The following is an 18292-nucleotide window of genomic DNA, read 5'->3' as shown; positions in this document are numbered from 1 at the left end:
CCCTGAAGCATTTTTACTCTTTTTTTAAAAAAAAGTCATTACAGAGATAACCAATAAATGAAGGGTAGATATTGACTTAAGTTCCAGCAAAAACTCCAGACTTTCTTGCCAGTGACACCTGCTTATGCAAAGGGTAGTTAAGTCCTTAATCTATGCCTCAACCAAAAAGAGGGCAACTCTGACAGTGTTGGAATCAGTCTGAATTATGTATCCAGTTCTTTGGAATGGGGTGCAAATTCATGACGATCTGATTCATTAGAAAATGTGCTGAGCTACTAAAGCAAACTTCATATCGCACTACATCAATGGAGCAGCCCTTGAAAGAAACCTCTCTAGTATAGTGGCCATTACATGGACTGAAAGTGGCCTGAAATAATTCAGTCACTGATTAAACTAATAATTTCATTTCTTTTAAATTGAAAATCATATTTTTCTTAGACTACAAGGATAATGGAAACACATAACCTCTATGGACGTAGTGTATATGAATTTCAGAAAGGCACTTGATAAGGTTGCATGCCTTAGGTTGAATGAACTCAGCCTTTTCTCCTTGGAGCATTGGAGGATGAGAGGTGACCTGACAGAGGTGTATAAGATAATGAGAGGCATTGATCATGTGGATAGTCAGAGGCTTTTTCCCAGGGCTGAAATGGCTAACACAAGAGGGCACAGTTTTAAGGTGCGTGGAAGAAGGTACAGAGGAAATATTGGGTCTTTTTTTTTAAAAACGCAGAGAATGGTGAGTATGTGGAATGGGCACCCAGCAATGGTGGTGGAGGCAGATACAAGAGGGTCTTTTAAGAGGCTCCTGGATAGGTACATGGAGCTTAGAAAAATATAGAGGGCTATGGGTAAACCTAGGTAATTTCTAAAACAAGTACATGATCAGCACAGCATTGTGGGCCAAAGGGCCTGTGTTATCTGTAGGTTTTCTATGTTTCTATTGTAGAAGACTGAGGGATGGCTTTACAGAAGATTATAATAATTGAGGCCATAGATAGGATAGACAGTCTTTTTCCCCAGGGTATGGGAATCCAAAACTACAAGACAGAGGGGAGAAAGAAAGAGATCTGAAAAGTTTTTTCTTTACAGAGGATAGTGATAATCTGGAATAAACTGCCAGAAGAGGTAATGAAGGCAGATATAATTTGCATTTAAAAGATGTTTGGACAGATTCTTGGATGGAAAGAAGTTGGAATGCAGGCAAATGTGATTCACAGACATGCATCATGGTCAGCATGAACAAGTTTGGTCATTTCTGTTCTGTACATTTGGTGTGTATATTTCTATAAATAATATTACAGTCATATTATGCAAGTTAACAACACAACTAATGAAGCCAATGAGTTTTTAAAACTGCAAAGTCATATGACAGTCATCATTATTGACATGATATTTTTTCCCAGATATATTTAGTAAACTGAATTTAAATTCCCTAGTTTTCATTTCATAGCCCTAGATCAATAGTCCCGGAATATTAAACCCACAGAACATTAGCATCCCATGCCTATCTTTTTATTTACAACTTCCAGAATAAATAAGAATTAGCTCCTGTAAATTGTGGAAATATGCATCCCATCATTGTTGTTGAAACTATTTATGCAGCACACATCAAAACAATTCCTTTTGGGCATTCCTACAACATCCACTGGTCTAGAACACTGTTCCTTGGTTGAAACTTGAATGGTTGTATTTTGTTTTAATGTAATTCGACATGCTGTTTAGACAGTGTGGTTCACCACAAGGACATCCAATTAAATGACCCCAGCTACCCTAAGTGACTCAATGGTTCTATGCAAAACAGACTGAAGAGGCTTCATTTTCGTGTTTCATTGAGAGATTGAAACCAGAAATACAAACTTTAAAAGTGAATTAAATTCCCACAGCAATTAATTTATTTTAGAATTCTGTCTAATTGGTTGAACGTTACAATAGAAGAAAATGATTCAGTCGCTCATGTCTGTTCAACCATTCAATGAGATCATAGCTGATTTGTAATCTGATACCATATATACAGCTTTTCCCCATTTCTCTTGACCAAAATTTATCAATCTCAGATTTAAAATTAAGCAACTAACCCAGCAGCAATTGCCATTGTGGGAAAATTGCAAATGGAAAAGTGTTTACAAATTTCACTTCTAACACAACATGCTCTATGTTTTTAAGGCTACAGTTTATAGCTTTAGATCTTCCAAATAGTAAAAAAAATAACTTCGCTACCTACCAATCAGTTCCTCTTCAATCAAATCACTATTTCATCTTCACCATTTAATACTACCCTCACATGTTATTTCTCACTGCATTCTAATCCTTGGAGTTCAGAATTGATACCTCCATTTTATCAAGGCCAGTATATTCTTCCTAACCTCCCCACTTCTGACATTTAAAGATAGACACTGCACTATAACGAGGGTGAGTGTAACACGAGTATTTCTTGGGTTCCTTTGGTGACATTAAAGATTCCAAAGAGAAAGTGCTTGAGTCCAATACATGCATGGTGAGTGCAGCGGGGGTGGGGGGGGGGGAGCTGAATTGAAGCTCTCCCTGCATTCTTTTCATAGTTAACATCATCAAAACTACACCAGTTAGTCATTCAACACATCCAAGTGCTCAATAATATTAATAATACTTAGCCAGCACTGGTAGTATAGTAAAACTCTGAAGTAAAATAACTAGCAGTTTGGTTTGCATAGCAGCCACTACTCTTCAAAGTAGTTTCTACAGTGTGAAAATCTTTTCTTTCAAACACTATATATTGTTGAGAGTTTTGGAAAATGAAAAGTTGTGCTGGAAACACTGAAGTATGTAAATTTACAACTCAACAGCCAACTCACACCACCAGCTCATATTACAACACATGTTTTAGATCATCATCTGTTTACCAAAGACAAGTTAAAAAGCAAAATACCTGAATTACTACTTTTTCCAGAAAACAAGAAAAACGGTTTCTTCATCAGCTATTCTAAGAATCTCCTTCTCAGAATTCCCAAACCTCCAGTGCCACAATAATCAGAATGTACCCAAATTCCAAGCATGGTGTATTATGAAGGACCCCATGCACCCCTCATACAACCTCTTCTCCCTCCTGCCATCTGGGAAAAGGCTCCGAAGCATTCGGGCTCTCACGACCAGACTATGTAACAGTTTCTTCCCCAAGCTATCAGACTCATCAATACCCAAAGCCTGGACTGACACCTTGCCCTACTGTCCTGTTTATTATTTATTGTAAATGCCTGCACTTTTTGTGTGCACTTTATGAAGTCCTGTGTAGGTCTGTAGTCTAGTGTAGTTTTCTCTGTGTTGCTTTTTTTATAATTACGAAGTTCAGTCTAGTTTTTTGTACTGTGTCATGTAACACCATGGTCCTGAAAAACATCTCATTTTTACTATACCAGCAGTTATGGTCGAAATGACAATAAAAGTGACTTGACTTGACTTTAATTAAGTTACATGTGCTTTTATCTGTACTTAAAAATTAAGCAAACTTTCTCTTTTTTTGGTATCTTACATCAATCTAAGCTAAAAATTTGCATCTCTGCAAAGTTTCTGGCCTTACTCAGGAGCCAAGCAATTAAGAATTCTGAAATTAAGTTGTCTTAAGTTATACCATTGGGAACTGGGAAGAACTTGGGATGATCCACTTAATACTGTTCAATGTTGAGTTTCAGAAATTTGACTCAGCAGTAACGAATGAATTCTCCAACTTAATAAAATATCTAGAAATGAAATATTTACAGTATTATTTGACATATGCAGGTAACACTTGTAACAAAGTGAGTTCTCAAATTTAGTGGCATCATGGCCATTAAATAGTCTGATAGAGCACAAATGCACCTTATAATTAATATTTCAGTACACCTTAATATACAAATCTGAGAAGGACTTTAACACCAGCATGTTCTTTTCCCCACACTGTCCAGAAAGCTTTATCTTTTAAAAGTGACAACTCGGGAATTGCCCCAAAAGCACACAACAGATCCACAAATTAAGATAGAAAAACACTGCTGCTATTTTGGTTTCTGGAATAAACATATTGGATGAGAGGTTAGTTCAAGTTAAAATTTATCATCAGAGTACATACACGCCACCACATACAACCCTGAGATTCTTTTCCTGTGGGCATGCTTAGTAAATCTATAGAACAGTAACAGTAAACATCAGGAACTGTTAACTGTAAACAAACTGTGCAAATGCAAGAAAATAGCAATAAATAATGAGCATGAAATAATAATATAAGAGTGTAGCTATCCCCTTTTGTTCAAGAGCCTGATAGTTGAAGGGTAGTAACTGTTCTTGAACCTGGTGGAGCAAGCCCTGAGGCTTCTGCACCTTCTACTTGAAGGCAGCAGCAAGAAAAGAGCATGGCTTGGGTGGTGAGGATCTCTGATAATGGATGCTCCTCTTTCTACGGCAATGTTTCACGCAGATGTGCTCAATGGTTAGGAGGGTTTTACCCGTGATGTACTGGGCCAAATGCACTACCTTTTGTAGGATTTTCTGCTCAAAGGCATTGGTGATGCAGGCCATAATGCAGCCAGTCAGCGCACGTTCCACCACACATCTATTGATTTGCAAAGGTTTTTGATGACATGCTGAACTTCCTTAGACTCCTGAGGAAGTAGAAGTGCTATCGTGCTTTCATCACAATAATATTTATATGATGGGTCCAAGACAGGTCTTCTGAGATGGTGACACCCAGGAATTTAAAGTTACTGACCCTCTCCACCTCTGATCCTCTGATGATTACTGGCTCATGGACCTCTGGTTTACAATTAGTTCCTTGGTCTTATTGACATTGTTGTTATTACACCACTCAGCCAAACTTTCAGTCTCCCTCCTGTATGCTGATTCAGCATCCCTACTGATAGAGCCCCACAGCAGTGGTGTCATCAGCAAACTTGTATATGGTGTTGGAGCTGTACTTAGCCACAGAGTCATAGGTGTAAAGCAAGTAGAGCAGGGGTGTTCCTGAGCTGATGGAGATTGTGGAAGGATGTTTTTACCAATCTGAACTGACTTTGATCTATAAGTGAGGAAATACAGCATTCAATTGCACAAGGGGGAATTGAGGCACATGTCTTGGAGGTTACTGATTAGTTTTGAGGGAATGATGGTGTAAAATGCTGGGTTGTAATCGGTAAAGAGTATCCTGATATATGCATCTTTGCTGTCTGGATGTTCCATGGGTGTGTGAAAAGCCAATGAGATAGCATCTCCTGTGGACCTGTTGCTTCAGTAAGCGAGTCAGAGCAGATCCAAGTCACCATTCAGACATGAGCTGATGTGCTTCAACACCAGCCTCTCGAAACACTTCAGTACTGCGGATGTAAATGCCATTGGATGACAGTCATTTAGACAGACTACCAACTAATCTCGGGCAATGATACGATTGAAGCCTGCTTGAAGCAAGTGAATACCACACACTGCTGAAGATATACGTGAAAGCACCAGCTAGTTGGTCGGCACAGGTCTTCAGTACTTGGCCTGGTAACTCCATCCAGACCGGATGCTTTCCTTGGATTCACTCACTTGAAGGCAGCCAACACATCATCTTCAGATACTAAAATTTCACCTGCCTGATGTAGTAGTCATTTCAAAGCTGCAGCTTCAGCAAACTTATACAGGGAGAACCACTGAACCCAACATTCCCCTCCTCAAATAAAAACCACAGATGGATCAGACAGTTCTGTTAGTAACATTCTTTCCTCTCATTTCAGTTTGTCACACGCTTAAGATCAAGCACAAAAGAAAGAGATAACATTCTACTGCAGTAGAGAATGCTACATTGCCAGAAGTACAGCATTTTGGAGATGCTAAAACACAACTCCTACTGGCTTCTCAGGTAGACACCAAAGATTATTTTGAACAGCTAAGTAATTATTCTATCTGTCCTGATCAGCATTTTTGCCTCATTAATGATCATCAGAAGATACTCTATTTGGTTTTATATCTTTATGCAGTTTGAGGGAGTTTGCAAAATGGAGATTTTTTTTTGTTTCCTAAATTAAGCAATTACACTTCAGAAAAAAGCCCCTAATTGGTGTGTGTTTTGAAACAATGATCCCAGTTGTGAAAAGAGTTATGTAAATACAACATTTTCAGTTCCAATTAAAAACTGATTTGGTTAATCACCTTTGATATTTGTGGTGTTGCATTTGTGATACTGTAATCAGCACAAAATGGTTGTGCCTTTAAGATATTCTGCATGTATTTTGAAATGTTGAAAGATTGTACATTTGAAGTCCTTCTTTTAACATCTTGCTATCAAATTGAAAAACTAGGTTTTTAAATAAAGGAATAGTAACTGTACATAATAATAATCTACAGAAGCAGCATGAATAAGAGAGGTTACTGACCAACTCCCTCCCCAGACAGTGGAAAAATAAACAGACAGTCAGCTCTGAAAACAATTAACCATATAACTTCTGCAGTTAATTAGTGACACAACATCGGGTTCAAAGATGCTTCCAGCTGGTATTGCAGATCAAAACAAGTGATATAGAAAATAATTGCCAGCCATTCAGCTCTTCAAGCCTGATCAACTATTTAATATGTTGAGAGCTCATTATCTATTTCAACATCATTTTCTTGCTCTCTCCTCAGACTTCCTGATGTTCAGTGAATTCCAGTTAATTGGGCCAACAGTTAATTTGGGCAGCAGTTTATTGGAACAACTCTCAAGAACAAACACTAATTGAGAAAATAGCCAGGATTACCTTCATTTATTTGGGACACCATGTCACTTAATTGGGACAGGTGGCTGTCGCCAAACAGTGTCTAACTAGTGTCAGTCATGTGCACTGGTGTGCTGTGACACAGCCCTGAGCTTAGAGCAAAGAGCTTATAAATAGCATCAGTTGCTTTTTTTAAAATTCAAAAACAGTGATTTTTGTCACTGATAGTTGGCAAGAAATAAGCAAGACAATTCAGAACTGTTTTGCTTACTGCAAATTCAAGCATTCAGGCTTGGAGATGCCAGCAACACCCAGGAGTGAAAAATGAGACAATTTCACTACTTCAGGTTAGGAACTAATGAAGAAATTGGAAGGTATTGACAATCATCTTGAATGTTACAATGAAAATTAAGATTTGGAGGATGCAATTGTCAAAAACATTGTATGAAGACTGCACTGGATGTCTGTTGCTGAGTTTATTTAATTACAGAAAAGAACATGGCAGCGTAAACTGGATGAAGTACTCTGTTGATAATGCCCAGTTTTATAATACTGTAGCAGTATTGGTAATGTTCAAATTTGTTCAATATTTCATTCCAATTCATAATTTGTTACTCGGTTAAATGGTAAATTTGTTTTTCTTATACCTCTTTAACTACTTCCATGAAAGTTCAGCTAATTGGGGCAGTCACTCAACTGGGTCAAAATGTATTGGTCTCATTTGTGTCCCAGTTAAAGGAATCCACTGTATTTTACACCTGGAAAATTATCCATCTTAAAATGTATTCAGTGACTTGGCCTCTATTGCCCCAATGGCAAAAAAAATTCTAAGTGAAAACATTTCTCCTCACCTCAGACCTATATCTCTTGCCTTATAACCATAACAAGGACACCTTGTTCTAGATATCCCAAACAAAGTAAATCCCCTCTTCACATACAGTCTTTTTAGTATGTCAGTGTGTTTTAAGTTTCAATTAGATTCCCACTCTTTCTTCTAAACTTGATCTAATTGCTCCTCCTTCAACAGTCCTACCATCCCAGATTCAAGTTGGTGAACCTGCACTGCAGTTTGTCCATTTTCAGATAAGGAGATATTATTCCAAATGTAGTCTCGACAAGGCCCTGCATAATCATACAGAACATCCTGTACTGAAGTGCTCTTGTTAGGAGTTTCTACTCTCTGCTGTTTGTCAGCCAATTTTCAATACATTACCACACATTTTAATACTGCACACCAAACCTCTGTGGCACTTTTATCAAAAGGTTTCTGAAAATCCAAGATAACCATATCTACTGATTTTCTCTTATCTATTCTACCAGTTATATTCTCAAGGCTCCAGCAGTTATCAAAAACAATCCAGAAATCCTCTTTGACTTGGTCTAATCCCAAATATATTATTCAAATATACAGTTAACACATACTTTATAATAGGCCCTAACATTTTCCCATTAGTGATGTTAGGCCAATGAATCTGGAGGTTCCTGTTTTTTCTCTCCCTGTTAAAAACAGTAGACTTCATTTCCCCATCTTCAATCTGGAGATATTACCTCATCATCTATGGAATTCTGCTAGATTTCAACCAATGTGCCTTTGTACCATGGGATGCAATAAAATTCAGAATGTGGGAATTAATTGGATTTCATTGTCATTAATTTCTCCAGCACTGTTTTCTTTCTTACATCAAGATTATTTGCATCAAGCTTTGACATAGTGAAAATGTCAACAATCTTTCCTGTAATTCACGTGAAAGAGTCCGCATTTGGAAACATGATATCCCATATTTGGATACAATCATCCACAGACAACTACCATCTGCAAAATAGGTAGGCATCTTTTCCCCTGAACAACATCACACACAAAATGCTGGTGGAACACAGCAGGCCAGGCCGCGTTTATAGGGAGAAGCGCCGTCGACGTTTCGGGCCGAGACCCTTCGTCAGGACTAACTGAAAGGAAAGATAGTAAGAGATTTGAAAGTAGTGGGGGGGAGGGGGAAAATGCGAAATGATAGGAGAAGACCGGAGGGGGTGGGGTGAAGCTAAGAGCTGGAAAGGTGATTGGCGAAAGTGATACGGAGCTGGAGAAGGGAAAGGATCATGGGACGGGAGGTCTTGGGAGAAAGAAAGGGGGAGGGGAGCACCAGAGGGAGATGGAGAACAGGCAGAGTGATGGGCAGAGAGAGAAAGAAAAAAAAGGGAAGGGGGGAAAAAAAACAAAAAAGACTAAGAAGGGGAGGAGGGGCATTAACAGAAGTTAGAGAAGTCAATGTTCATGCCATCAGGTTGGAGGCTACCCAGCCGGTATATAAGGTGTTGTTCCTCCAATCTGAGTTTGGATTCATTTTGACAATAGAGGAGGCCATGGATAGACATATCAGAATGGGAATGGGACGTGGAATTAAAATGTGTGGCCACTGGAAGATCCTGCTTTTTCTGGTAGGTGTTCAGCGAAATGGTCTCCCAGTCTGCGTCAGGTCTCACCAATATATAAAAGGCCACACCGGGAGCACCGGACGCAGTATATCACACCAGCCGACACACAGGTGAAGTGTCACCTCACCTGGAAGGACTGTCTGGGGCCCTGAATGGTGGTGAGGGAGGAAGTGTAAGGGCAGGTGTAGCACTTGTTCCGTTTACAAGGATAAGTGCCAGGAGGGAGATCGGTGGGAAGGGATGGGGGGGGGAACGAGTGGACAAGGGAGTCACGTAGGGGGCGATTCCTGCGAAAAGCAGCGGTGGGGGGGGGGGGGGGGGGGGAGGGAAAAATGTGTTTGGTAGTGGGATCCCGTTGGAGGTGGCGGAAGTTACAGAGAATTATACATTGGACCTGGAGGCTGATGGGGTGGTAGGTGAGGACAAGGGGAACCCTATCCCGAGTTGGGTGGTGGGCGGATGGGGTGAGGACAGATGTGCGGGAAATGGGAGAGATGCGTTTGAGAGCAGAGTTGATGGTGGACGAAGGGAAGCCCCTTTGTTTAAAAAAGGAAGACATCTCCTTCGTCCTGGAATGAAAAGCCTCATCCTGAGAGCAGATGCGGCGGAGACGGAGGAATTATGAGAAGGGGATAGCATTTTTGCAAGAGACAGGGTGGGAAGAGAAATAGTCCAGGTAGCTGTGAGAGTCTGTAGGCTTATAGTAGATATCAGTAGATAGGTCGTCTCCAGAGATGGAGACAGAAAGATCAAGAAAGGAGAGGGAGGTGTCGGAAATGGACCAGGTAAATTTGAGGACAGGGTGAAAGTTGGAGGCAAAGTTAATGAAGTCAACGAGCTCAGCATGTGTGCAGGAGGCAGCGCCAATGCAGTCATCGATGTAGCGAAGGAAAACGGGGATGGATACCCGTATAGACTTGGAACATGGACTGTTCCACAAAGCCAACAAAAAGGCAGGCATAACTGGGACCCATACGGGTGCCCATGGCTACACCCTTGGTTTGGAGGAAGTGGGAGGAGCCAAAGGAGAAATTATTGAGAGTAAGAACTAATTCCGCTAGACGGAGGAGAGTGGTGGTAGAGGGGAATTAGTTAGGTCCGCATCTCTCCCATTTCCCGCACATCTGCCCTCACCCCATCGACCCGCCACCCCACTCAGGATAGGGTTCCCCTTGTCCTCACCTACCACCCCACCAGCCTCCAGGTCCAATGTATAATTCTCCGTAACTTCCGCCACCTCCAACGGGATCCCACTACCAAACACATTTTTCCCTCCCCCCCCCCCCACCGCTGCTTTTCGCAGGGATCGCCCCCTACGTGACTCCCTTGTCCACTTGTCCCCCCCCATCCCTTCCCACCGATCTCCCTCCTGGCACTTATCCTTGTAAACTGAACAAGTGCTACACCTGCCCTTACACTTCCTCCGTCACCACCATTCAGGGCCCCAGACAGTCCTTCCAGGTGAGGCGACACTTCACCTGTGAGTCGGCTGGTGTGGTATACTGCGTCCGGTGCTTCCAGTGTGGCCTTTTATATATTGGTGAGACCTGATGCAGACTGGGAGACCGTTTCGCTGAACACCTACTCTCGGTCCACCAGAAAAAGCAGGATCTCCCAGTGGCCACACATTTTAATTCCACATCCCATTCCCATTCTGATATGTCTATCCATGGCCTCCTCTATTGTCAAAATGAATCCAAACTCAGATTGGAGGAACAACACCTTATATACCGGCTGGGTAGCCTCCAACCTGATGGCATGAACATTGACTTCTCTAACTTCCGTTAATGCCCCTCCTCCCCTTCTTACCCCATCCCTGACATACTTAGTTGTTTACCTGTTCTCCATCTCCCTCTGGTGTTCCCCCCCACCTTTCTTTCTCCTGAGGCCTCCCGTCCCATGATCCTTTCCTTTCTCCAGCTCCGTATCACTTTCGCCAATCACCTTTCCAGCTCTGAGCTTCACCCCACCCCCTCCGGTCTTCTCCTATCATTTCGCATTTCCCCCTCCCCTCCACTACTTTCAAATCTCTTACTTTCTTTCCTTTCGGTTAGTCCTGACGAAGGGTCTCGGCCCGAAACGTCGACAGCGCTTCTCCCTATAGATGCTGCCTGGCCTGCTGTGTTCCACCAGCATTTTGTGTGTGTTGTTGTTTGAATTTCCAGCATCTGCAGATTTCCTCGTGTTTGATCTTTTCCTCTGTGAATAGTTATCTCAAAAGTGGATATTTTGCATGAGCACTTTGCTTGAATGAAGCAATATACATTGAAAGCATTTTTTTTTGATTCAGCCTTTTCAATTCGGTTTTTTTTTAAAGTGCAAATTTGCCTACTGTATGTACTATGGAGCCATATTTTAGGCATTACACATTAAGCCCATATGATAAAGAACAAATTTCTATCTTTAACTGTTTGCAGTCCGTGCATTGAAGCTCACTCAAAGGGATGTCCTAGCCCCCCCCCCCCCCCATGGAATGTTTTTGAATAAAAGCCCCACCCACTCATGGTAAAATACACATGCCCTACCCATGCCCCACTCTCACACCCCAAATACAAGCCCAAGATCCTACAGGCCGCTTCTTATAAGGAGATCCACCTGCCCAAGAAAATCCCAATGCCTAAACACAAGAGATTCTGCAGATGCTGGGAATCCAGAGCAAAATGCTGGAGGAACTCAGCAGGTCAGGCAACATTTGTGGAAATGAATAAACACTCAATGTTTAGAACACTGATGAAGCTTCTCAGCCCAAAATGTCAACTGTTTATTGCCCCATGCTGAGTTCCTTCTCCAGCATTTTCTGTATGGTTCCCAATGCCTGCTAGTAGTCTAATGGGAATGCCAGCAATCTTAGATTTTTTTTTAAGACTTTCTCAGTAAATTATCTAATTCTTGGTATCATGCCTGGGGGAGGGTAGCTGTGCACACAATGTTGAGATTCATTTTGTTACATAATTATAATAACTCTACAAACAGGAGTAATAAGCAAGGCACATTCTGGAACCAGGTCCCAATCTATTTCTGACACACGTGAACGAGGGTTTCCATTTTTCTAGTCGCACACAGAAAACAATTCCAACATAGTATTTTCAGAATTTTAAGTTCTCAGAGCCCACCTGGACCATCAGAAGAATTCCCTTACCACATTCCTTTCCTATTCATCCCTCAAATAAAAGCAATGCCGAGAGTATGGAACAGCCCCTGCCCACATTCTTGGAATTTATCGCAGATTAGACTGCCGGGGAATTGCCTTCGACACACAAAACATATATAACTAAGTCTCAAGACAAAGAACTGAAGTAAATCCTGTAGGCTGGGAGAAAAGACAACACAACTACAGATCTAAAAATCAAGAATTTTAGGAATTTCAGGGATTTAAAAAAGTTGCAGGTTACCCCCTCACCCCACCCCCTCCCCATGACTGATCTCCACCCAGCATAGATCCAAAAATATTCTGACACTATTACAGTGGTATTATTTTTTAAATTACTAGTTTAAAATTATCAATATCAAATAAAGCAACTGTATTTTAATTGACAGCACATGGATGATCTGCCTTTAATTTCCTTTGTTAAGACAGCCTTCCCTGTCTCCATGGGTTTTTGCACTCTAAGCTATATACGTGGCTTGAAAAAAAGCGAGCCCATCAGTTAAACACATTATTATATGGTTACATAAACTTCACAAACTGAAAAACATGCAAGAAATCACGTGCGCCATTGACTGAATAACAGTTTATAATCACAGCCAAATCCTTATAAACTAAACGGCTTCCAATTAAAGATAGGGGCGTTTCCCCCACCCCCTCCCCCCATCTCCACCTCCTCTTCCCCACCCATCCAAACACTGCAAGTGCCACATGATATGCATGAGGCAGCCTGTCTTCAGCCCTTCATCTCCACAACTATTACATCAACAATATTTTTTTTTAATCTTGAGCAACAAAAAATCAATCACTGCATACTGACATTCGCCAGTTTCTACAGGATTCCTTCCCATACCCTCACAGAAACTCCGCTCCCTGGAGATGGTAGTTTTTTTTTAAATGAGCTAGAAAGCAAGCACATGCATGCAATGCAATAAACTTGCAAAATGGGTGTATTTTAAAAGCTGATGAAGTTTATTAAGGGCCCAGGAAACCTCACAATGCAGGCCCAGCTTTTTTAACATGGCTTGACACATTGCACTTGAGTAATAGCTCACTACTGTTTGTCCCAGTTGGCACAGGAGCCTCACGCTGCTGAGATCTGGACTCTGATCAAAACACGAATCCAAGGCTATGCTGCCACTTCTATGCAGCCACGGAATCAATTTCAAAGCCAACAGCATTGTTACACACTCAATCAAAAATGGCCCCTTACAACCCCTGTAGTAGAGAGTTAGGTTGTAGCACTCTCATCACAATCAAGCAGTCTAGGGACTCCCAAAGCACCAATACATAACACTGCCATTGTCTACTGTGAAGGTGTATCTTTAGTGTTCTTGGAAAGTTCCAAACATAACCCATCCACAATAAAGAAAATGACAATCTACATCAAAGTCAGGAATGTGGTCCACATGAGAACTGTAATAAGATCGTGGATATGTTGCATTTTAACCCCTGATTAAGGGTTTGAGATTTAATGTAGACATCTTGCATATCATGCACAGAATATCCAGCTCTACCAAAATCTTATCCACCTTTGACTTATCCCAGCAACAACATTAATGCAGTTGATCCAGGAAAAACAGTATCAACGTAAGACACTACGGACCTGGCAAGAATTACACTCGCAGATTTTAACTCATTCTTTCATCTAAATTTTCTTTCCACAATTAATAAAATATTGTTCGGAAAAGCATGCATTAACCCCAAACATTTTAGACAACCTTACCTCTTTGGCAATGTTCACTCGTCCAGCATCTGTGGTTAAACTGATCATTGAAGACAGTTTGGGGACAGCTGTTCTTCCCTTTCAGTGTGCCAGGGCACACGTTGCCGCACTCTCTGTCATCTTTGTTGGACTTGATATAATTGTCCTCCACTGAATCAAGAATCTTTGACCAGTCAAGTGTAGATAAGTAGCAAAGTTCTGGGTTTTTTTCAATTCGTACAGCACCCCGGGTGATATTCACTAAGTTGTACAGGCCAATTTCTTTGAAGTGCAGCATCTCGAAGATGACCAGCGCATAATTGAAGAAGAGACGTGTTCCCCGAATCACAGTCAAGTTTGGGAAGAGGTCTTTCAGACTTTCTAGGCCATAGACACGGAACAGAAGTAAGTAATCAGTTATCATAGTGAGTTCTGGGAAGCTCAGACCACGGAAATCATCAGATTTTGTGCCAAACATCAGCAGAATCTGCAGACTTCCCTCAATTACAGTGCAGTTCCTTAGTCGTTCCAAGTGAGTGATGTTGTTTCGAATATCTATGCTTTGACAAACTAAGAGAAAGAAGAAGAAAGTTAATGTTCAGTGCATTACAAAATGAATCTCAACATTGTTTCCTAGTTAAAACTTGCATTAATTCTAAAGCTCCAATCTCTTTGAGGGCTTTCAGGAAGTGTTCTTATAGAAACTTAGGAATTGTGATTTATAAATGGCAAAGAATTGCTTCTGCTAACAGATGGCAAAATAGATTTAATGAACCACTTGGCTTACTCCATATGACCATAAGACGCAGGAGCAGAATAAGGCCAATCAGCCCAATGAGCATGTCTACCGTTTGATCATGGCTTATTATCCCCTCTTCTCTATGAAACCTTTGATATCCTTACGAATCAAGAACCCATCAAGCTTTGTTTTAAGTATACCCAGTAACTTGGCCTCAAAAGTTATACAAGGCAAGCAATTCCACAGATTCATCACCTTATGGCAAAAGAAATTTCTTCTCACCTCCATCCACCCTTCCTTTGAGTGGAGTGACATTAGCAATTTTCCTGTCCTCTGGGACCATTGCTGATTCTAGTGATTCAAGAAATACCACTGCTAATGGCTCTTTCAGAACCTAGGGTGTAATCAGTCTGGTCCATTTTGTACATCCACCTTCAGACCTTTCAGCTTTCCAGGCACATCCTCCTTAGTAATAGCAATCTGCCCCCACCCAACTCTCTGAAATTTCCAGTATGTTACTAGTGACTTCCACAGTGAAGACTGAGGCAAAATACTGCTTCTTCACCATCATTTTCCAGCAGTCCAATGTCCACTCTTACCTCTCTTTACTCTTTATATATCAAAACCAACTTCTGTAATCCTAAGGAGAAGCACTGTCGACGTTTCGGGCCGAGACCCTTCGTGCTTCTCCTTATAGATGCTGCCTGGCCTGCTGTGTTCCACCAGCATTTTGTGTGGGTTGTTTGAATTTCCAGCATCTGCAGATTTCCTCGTGTTTGTTCTGTTATCCTTTTTATATTGTTGCCTAGCTTACCTTAATATTTTGTCATCTTCCCCTTATTGGTTTCTAGTCGACTTCTGATCATTTATAAAAGCTTCCAAATCTACTAGCTTCCTGGTAATCTTTGCAATATTGTATGTCCTCTTTTTTGCTTTTATGTTATTTTTGATTTTCTTTGTCAGTTACAGTTGCCTCATCCTCCATTTAGAATGCTTCTTCTTTGATGAAAGAAAAAATGTTTCTGTGCCTTCCAAACTACTCCCAGATACTTCTGCCATTGGTGTTCTACCTCATCTTTGCTAGGATCCCTTTCTAACCAACTCTGCCCATTTCCTCTCTCATGTAGTTATGTAACAGTAATTATGCAGTTACCATTATTTAACTGTAATACTGATACATCCAATTTTAGCTTCTCCCTCTCAAACTACAGGGTGAAATCTTATATTATGATCAATGCCTCCTAAGAGTTCCTATATCTTGAGTACCCTAATACAATCTGGTTTATTACACACCACCAAATCCAGAACAGTCTTTTTCAACCACAAGCTGTTGTAAAAGAGCCATCTTGTAGGCATTCTACAAATTCCTTCTCTTCGGTTCCAGTACCAATCTGAAATTTTCAGTCTTTCTGCAAACTGATGTCTTCCATGACCAATGTAACACTATCTTCCTTACGTGCATTTTCCATTTCCATTTGAGTTGGATAATCAGCCATGATCATACTGAATGGCGGTGCACACTCGAAGGGCCGAATGGCCTACTCCTGCACCTATTTTCTATGTTTCTATGTTTCTATTTGTAGTTTGTACCCCACACTTTGGAAGACTGCCTTGCAGTCTTTTAACTATACCCATGAAGATTCTACCATTTCTGATCCCATGCCACTTCTTACTCAAGATTTGATTTCAGCTTTTACCAACAGAATCACCCCAGCCCCTCTGCCTGATTGCATGACTTTTCAATAGGATGTGCATCCTAATCTGCATCTGGATCCATGACTTTCTGACCAATAGACCACATCCAGGAAGGGTAGACAGCAACACTTCCACCACGACTGTTCTATACAATGGTTGCTCCACAAGCTTGCATCCACATCCTCCTACTCTACTCCCTGTTGACTCATGACCTGGTGGCCAGATTCTGCTCTAGCTCCATCTCCTGCTGTGGGCCACATCTCAAATAATGACTAATTAGAATATCGGAAGGAGGCAGAGAGCTTAGTGAAGTGTTGTCATGACAACAACATCTTCTTCAATATAAACTACAGTGTTTGTCATTAACTTTAGAACAGAGGGTGGTGCAAATGCTCCTGGGTGTGAACATCACAACCATGTTGATATCACAACAAGGAAGCTCACAAATGCCTCTACTGCCTTGGGAGGCTAAAGAAATTTAGCGTGTCCCTGTCAATTCTTCATAATTTTTATCAATGCACCAGTGATAGCTTTACCAATTGATACAGCAACAGCTGTGCATGTGACTGCAAGAAATTCCAGAGAATTGTGGACACAGCTCAGCACATCAAAAGAACTAACCTCAACTCTATGCACTCTATCTATATAGCAGACAGCACAATCAAAGACCCCACCCACCCTGAATATTCTCTCTTCTTCCTTGTCCCATCAGGCAGATGATCCAAAACCATCACAAGAACAGCTTCTATCCCACTGTTATCAGACTCCTGAAAGGACCTCTTGTACAATAAGACGAGCTCTAGGACTCAAAATCTACGTCGTCGTGATCTTGCACTTTATTGTATACCTGTAATGCACTTTGTCAGTAGCATTTACACTTAATTCAGCATTGTTATTGTTTTAGCTCAATGCACTGCATAATGATTTGATCTGTATGAACAGTATGCAATGCAAGTTTTTCACTGCAACTTAGTGCATGTGAAAATAATAATCTAATACCAATGCTTGGAAGTTTAGGTCCCAGCTGTGATCTTCTTTCTCCCATACTTTTTGATTCCCATAAGAGTGTATTTGAATATTTCTAACCACGCTATAAACTCATCTACCTTGTTTCATATACTACGTGCATTCAAATATTATACACATTGCTAGCCAAAAGCTGCTCATTCCAAAAGTATTTTGTGTATCCTGCCATGCAATGCCAAAAAGTTTTTCCATAAAACTTTTAAACCAATGAAAAATAATATCATATTTAACACCAACAACTTACGTATATATACACAGCATGTTTACATAGTAAAACTAAAAGCATTACCAAAAAATACTTAATATTGTGGCATGTAGAAACAGGTAACAAAAAGGTTGGCCAAAACAAAGAGTTATTAAATGTTTTAATGAAAGGATTTGCAGCAGAGGATATCACCTCAGTGAAAACTGAGGTTGTACAAAGAGCTCAGAGAGGTCTTGCAGTATTTATAAAGCTGAAGAGGGAACAAACAGTGAGGGATGAGGGCATGGAGAAATTTGAAAAGTGGAATGCAACCAGACTAGGAGTTAACATGGGCCAATGAGCACAAGTTTAATGGAAGAAAGGTACAAGTTAGGATGCAGTAAGCAGTTTTAGATGCCTTAGAATGGCCAGTGCAGGATTATTTATAATGAATCAGTAAAAGACTTATTAACAAGTACATGAAAGGCACTTTAAAAGTTCAACAATATTGTACCGGTTTTCTACTGTAATACTGATACATCCAATTTTAGCTTCTCCCTCTCAAACTGCAAGGTGAAATCTTATATTATGATCAATGCCTCCTAAGGGTTCCTATATCTTGAGTACCCTAATCCAGTCTGGTTTATTACACACCACCAAATCCATTTAGTTTCTACTCTGCTAAATTAAA

At 40.7% G+C, this 18292-nt stretch overlaps 1 protein-coding gene across 2 annotated transcripts in view; it reads right to left on the bottom strand.

The window, feature by feature from the left end:
* LOC140739834 (insulin receptor-like) overlaps positions 1-18292 on the bottom strand; it is a 217277-nt gene that overhangs the window by 171569 nt on the left and 27416 nt on the right. For both annotated transcript variants that reach the window (XM_073068421.1, XM_073068422.1), the window contains exon 2: positions 13979-14527. In XM_073068421.1, coding sequence (XP_072924522.1) covers positions 13979-14527 — 549 coding nt within the window. The remainder of the gene's footprint in view (positions 1-13978; positions 14528-18292) is intronic.

Source organism: Hemitrygon akajei, chromosome 16, assembly GCF_048418815.1.
Source record: "Hemitrygon akajei chromosome 16, sHemAka1.3, whole genome shotgun sequence".
Taxonomy (NCBI): domain Eukaryota; kingdom Metazoa; phylum Chordata; class Chondrichthyes; order Myliobatiformes; family Dasyatidae; genus Hemitrygon; species Hemitrygon akajei.
This window is presented reverse-complemented; position numbering and strand designations above follow the sequence as displayed.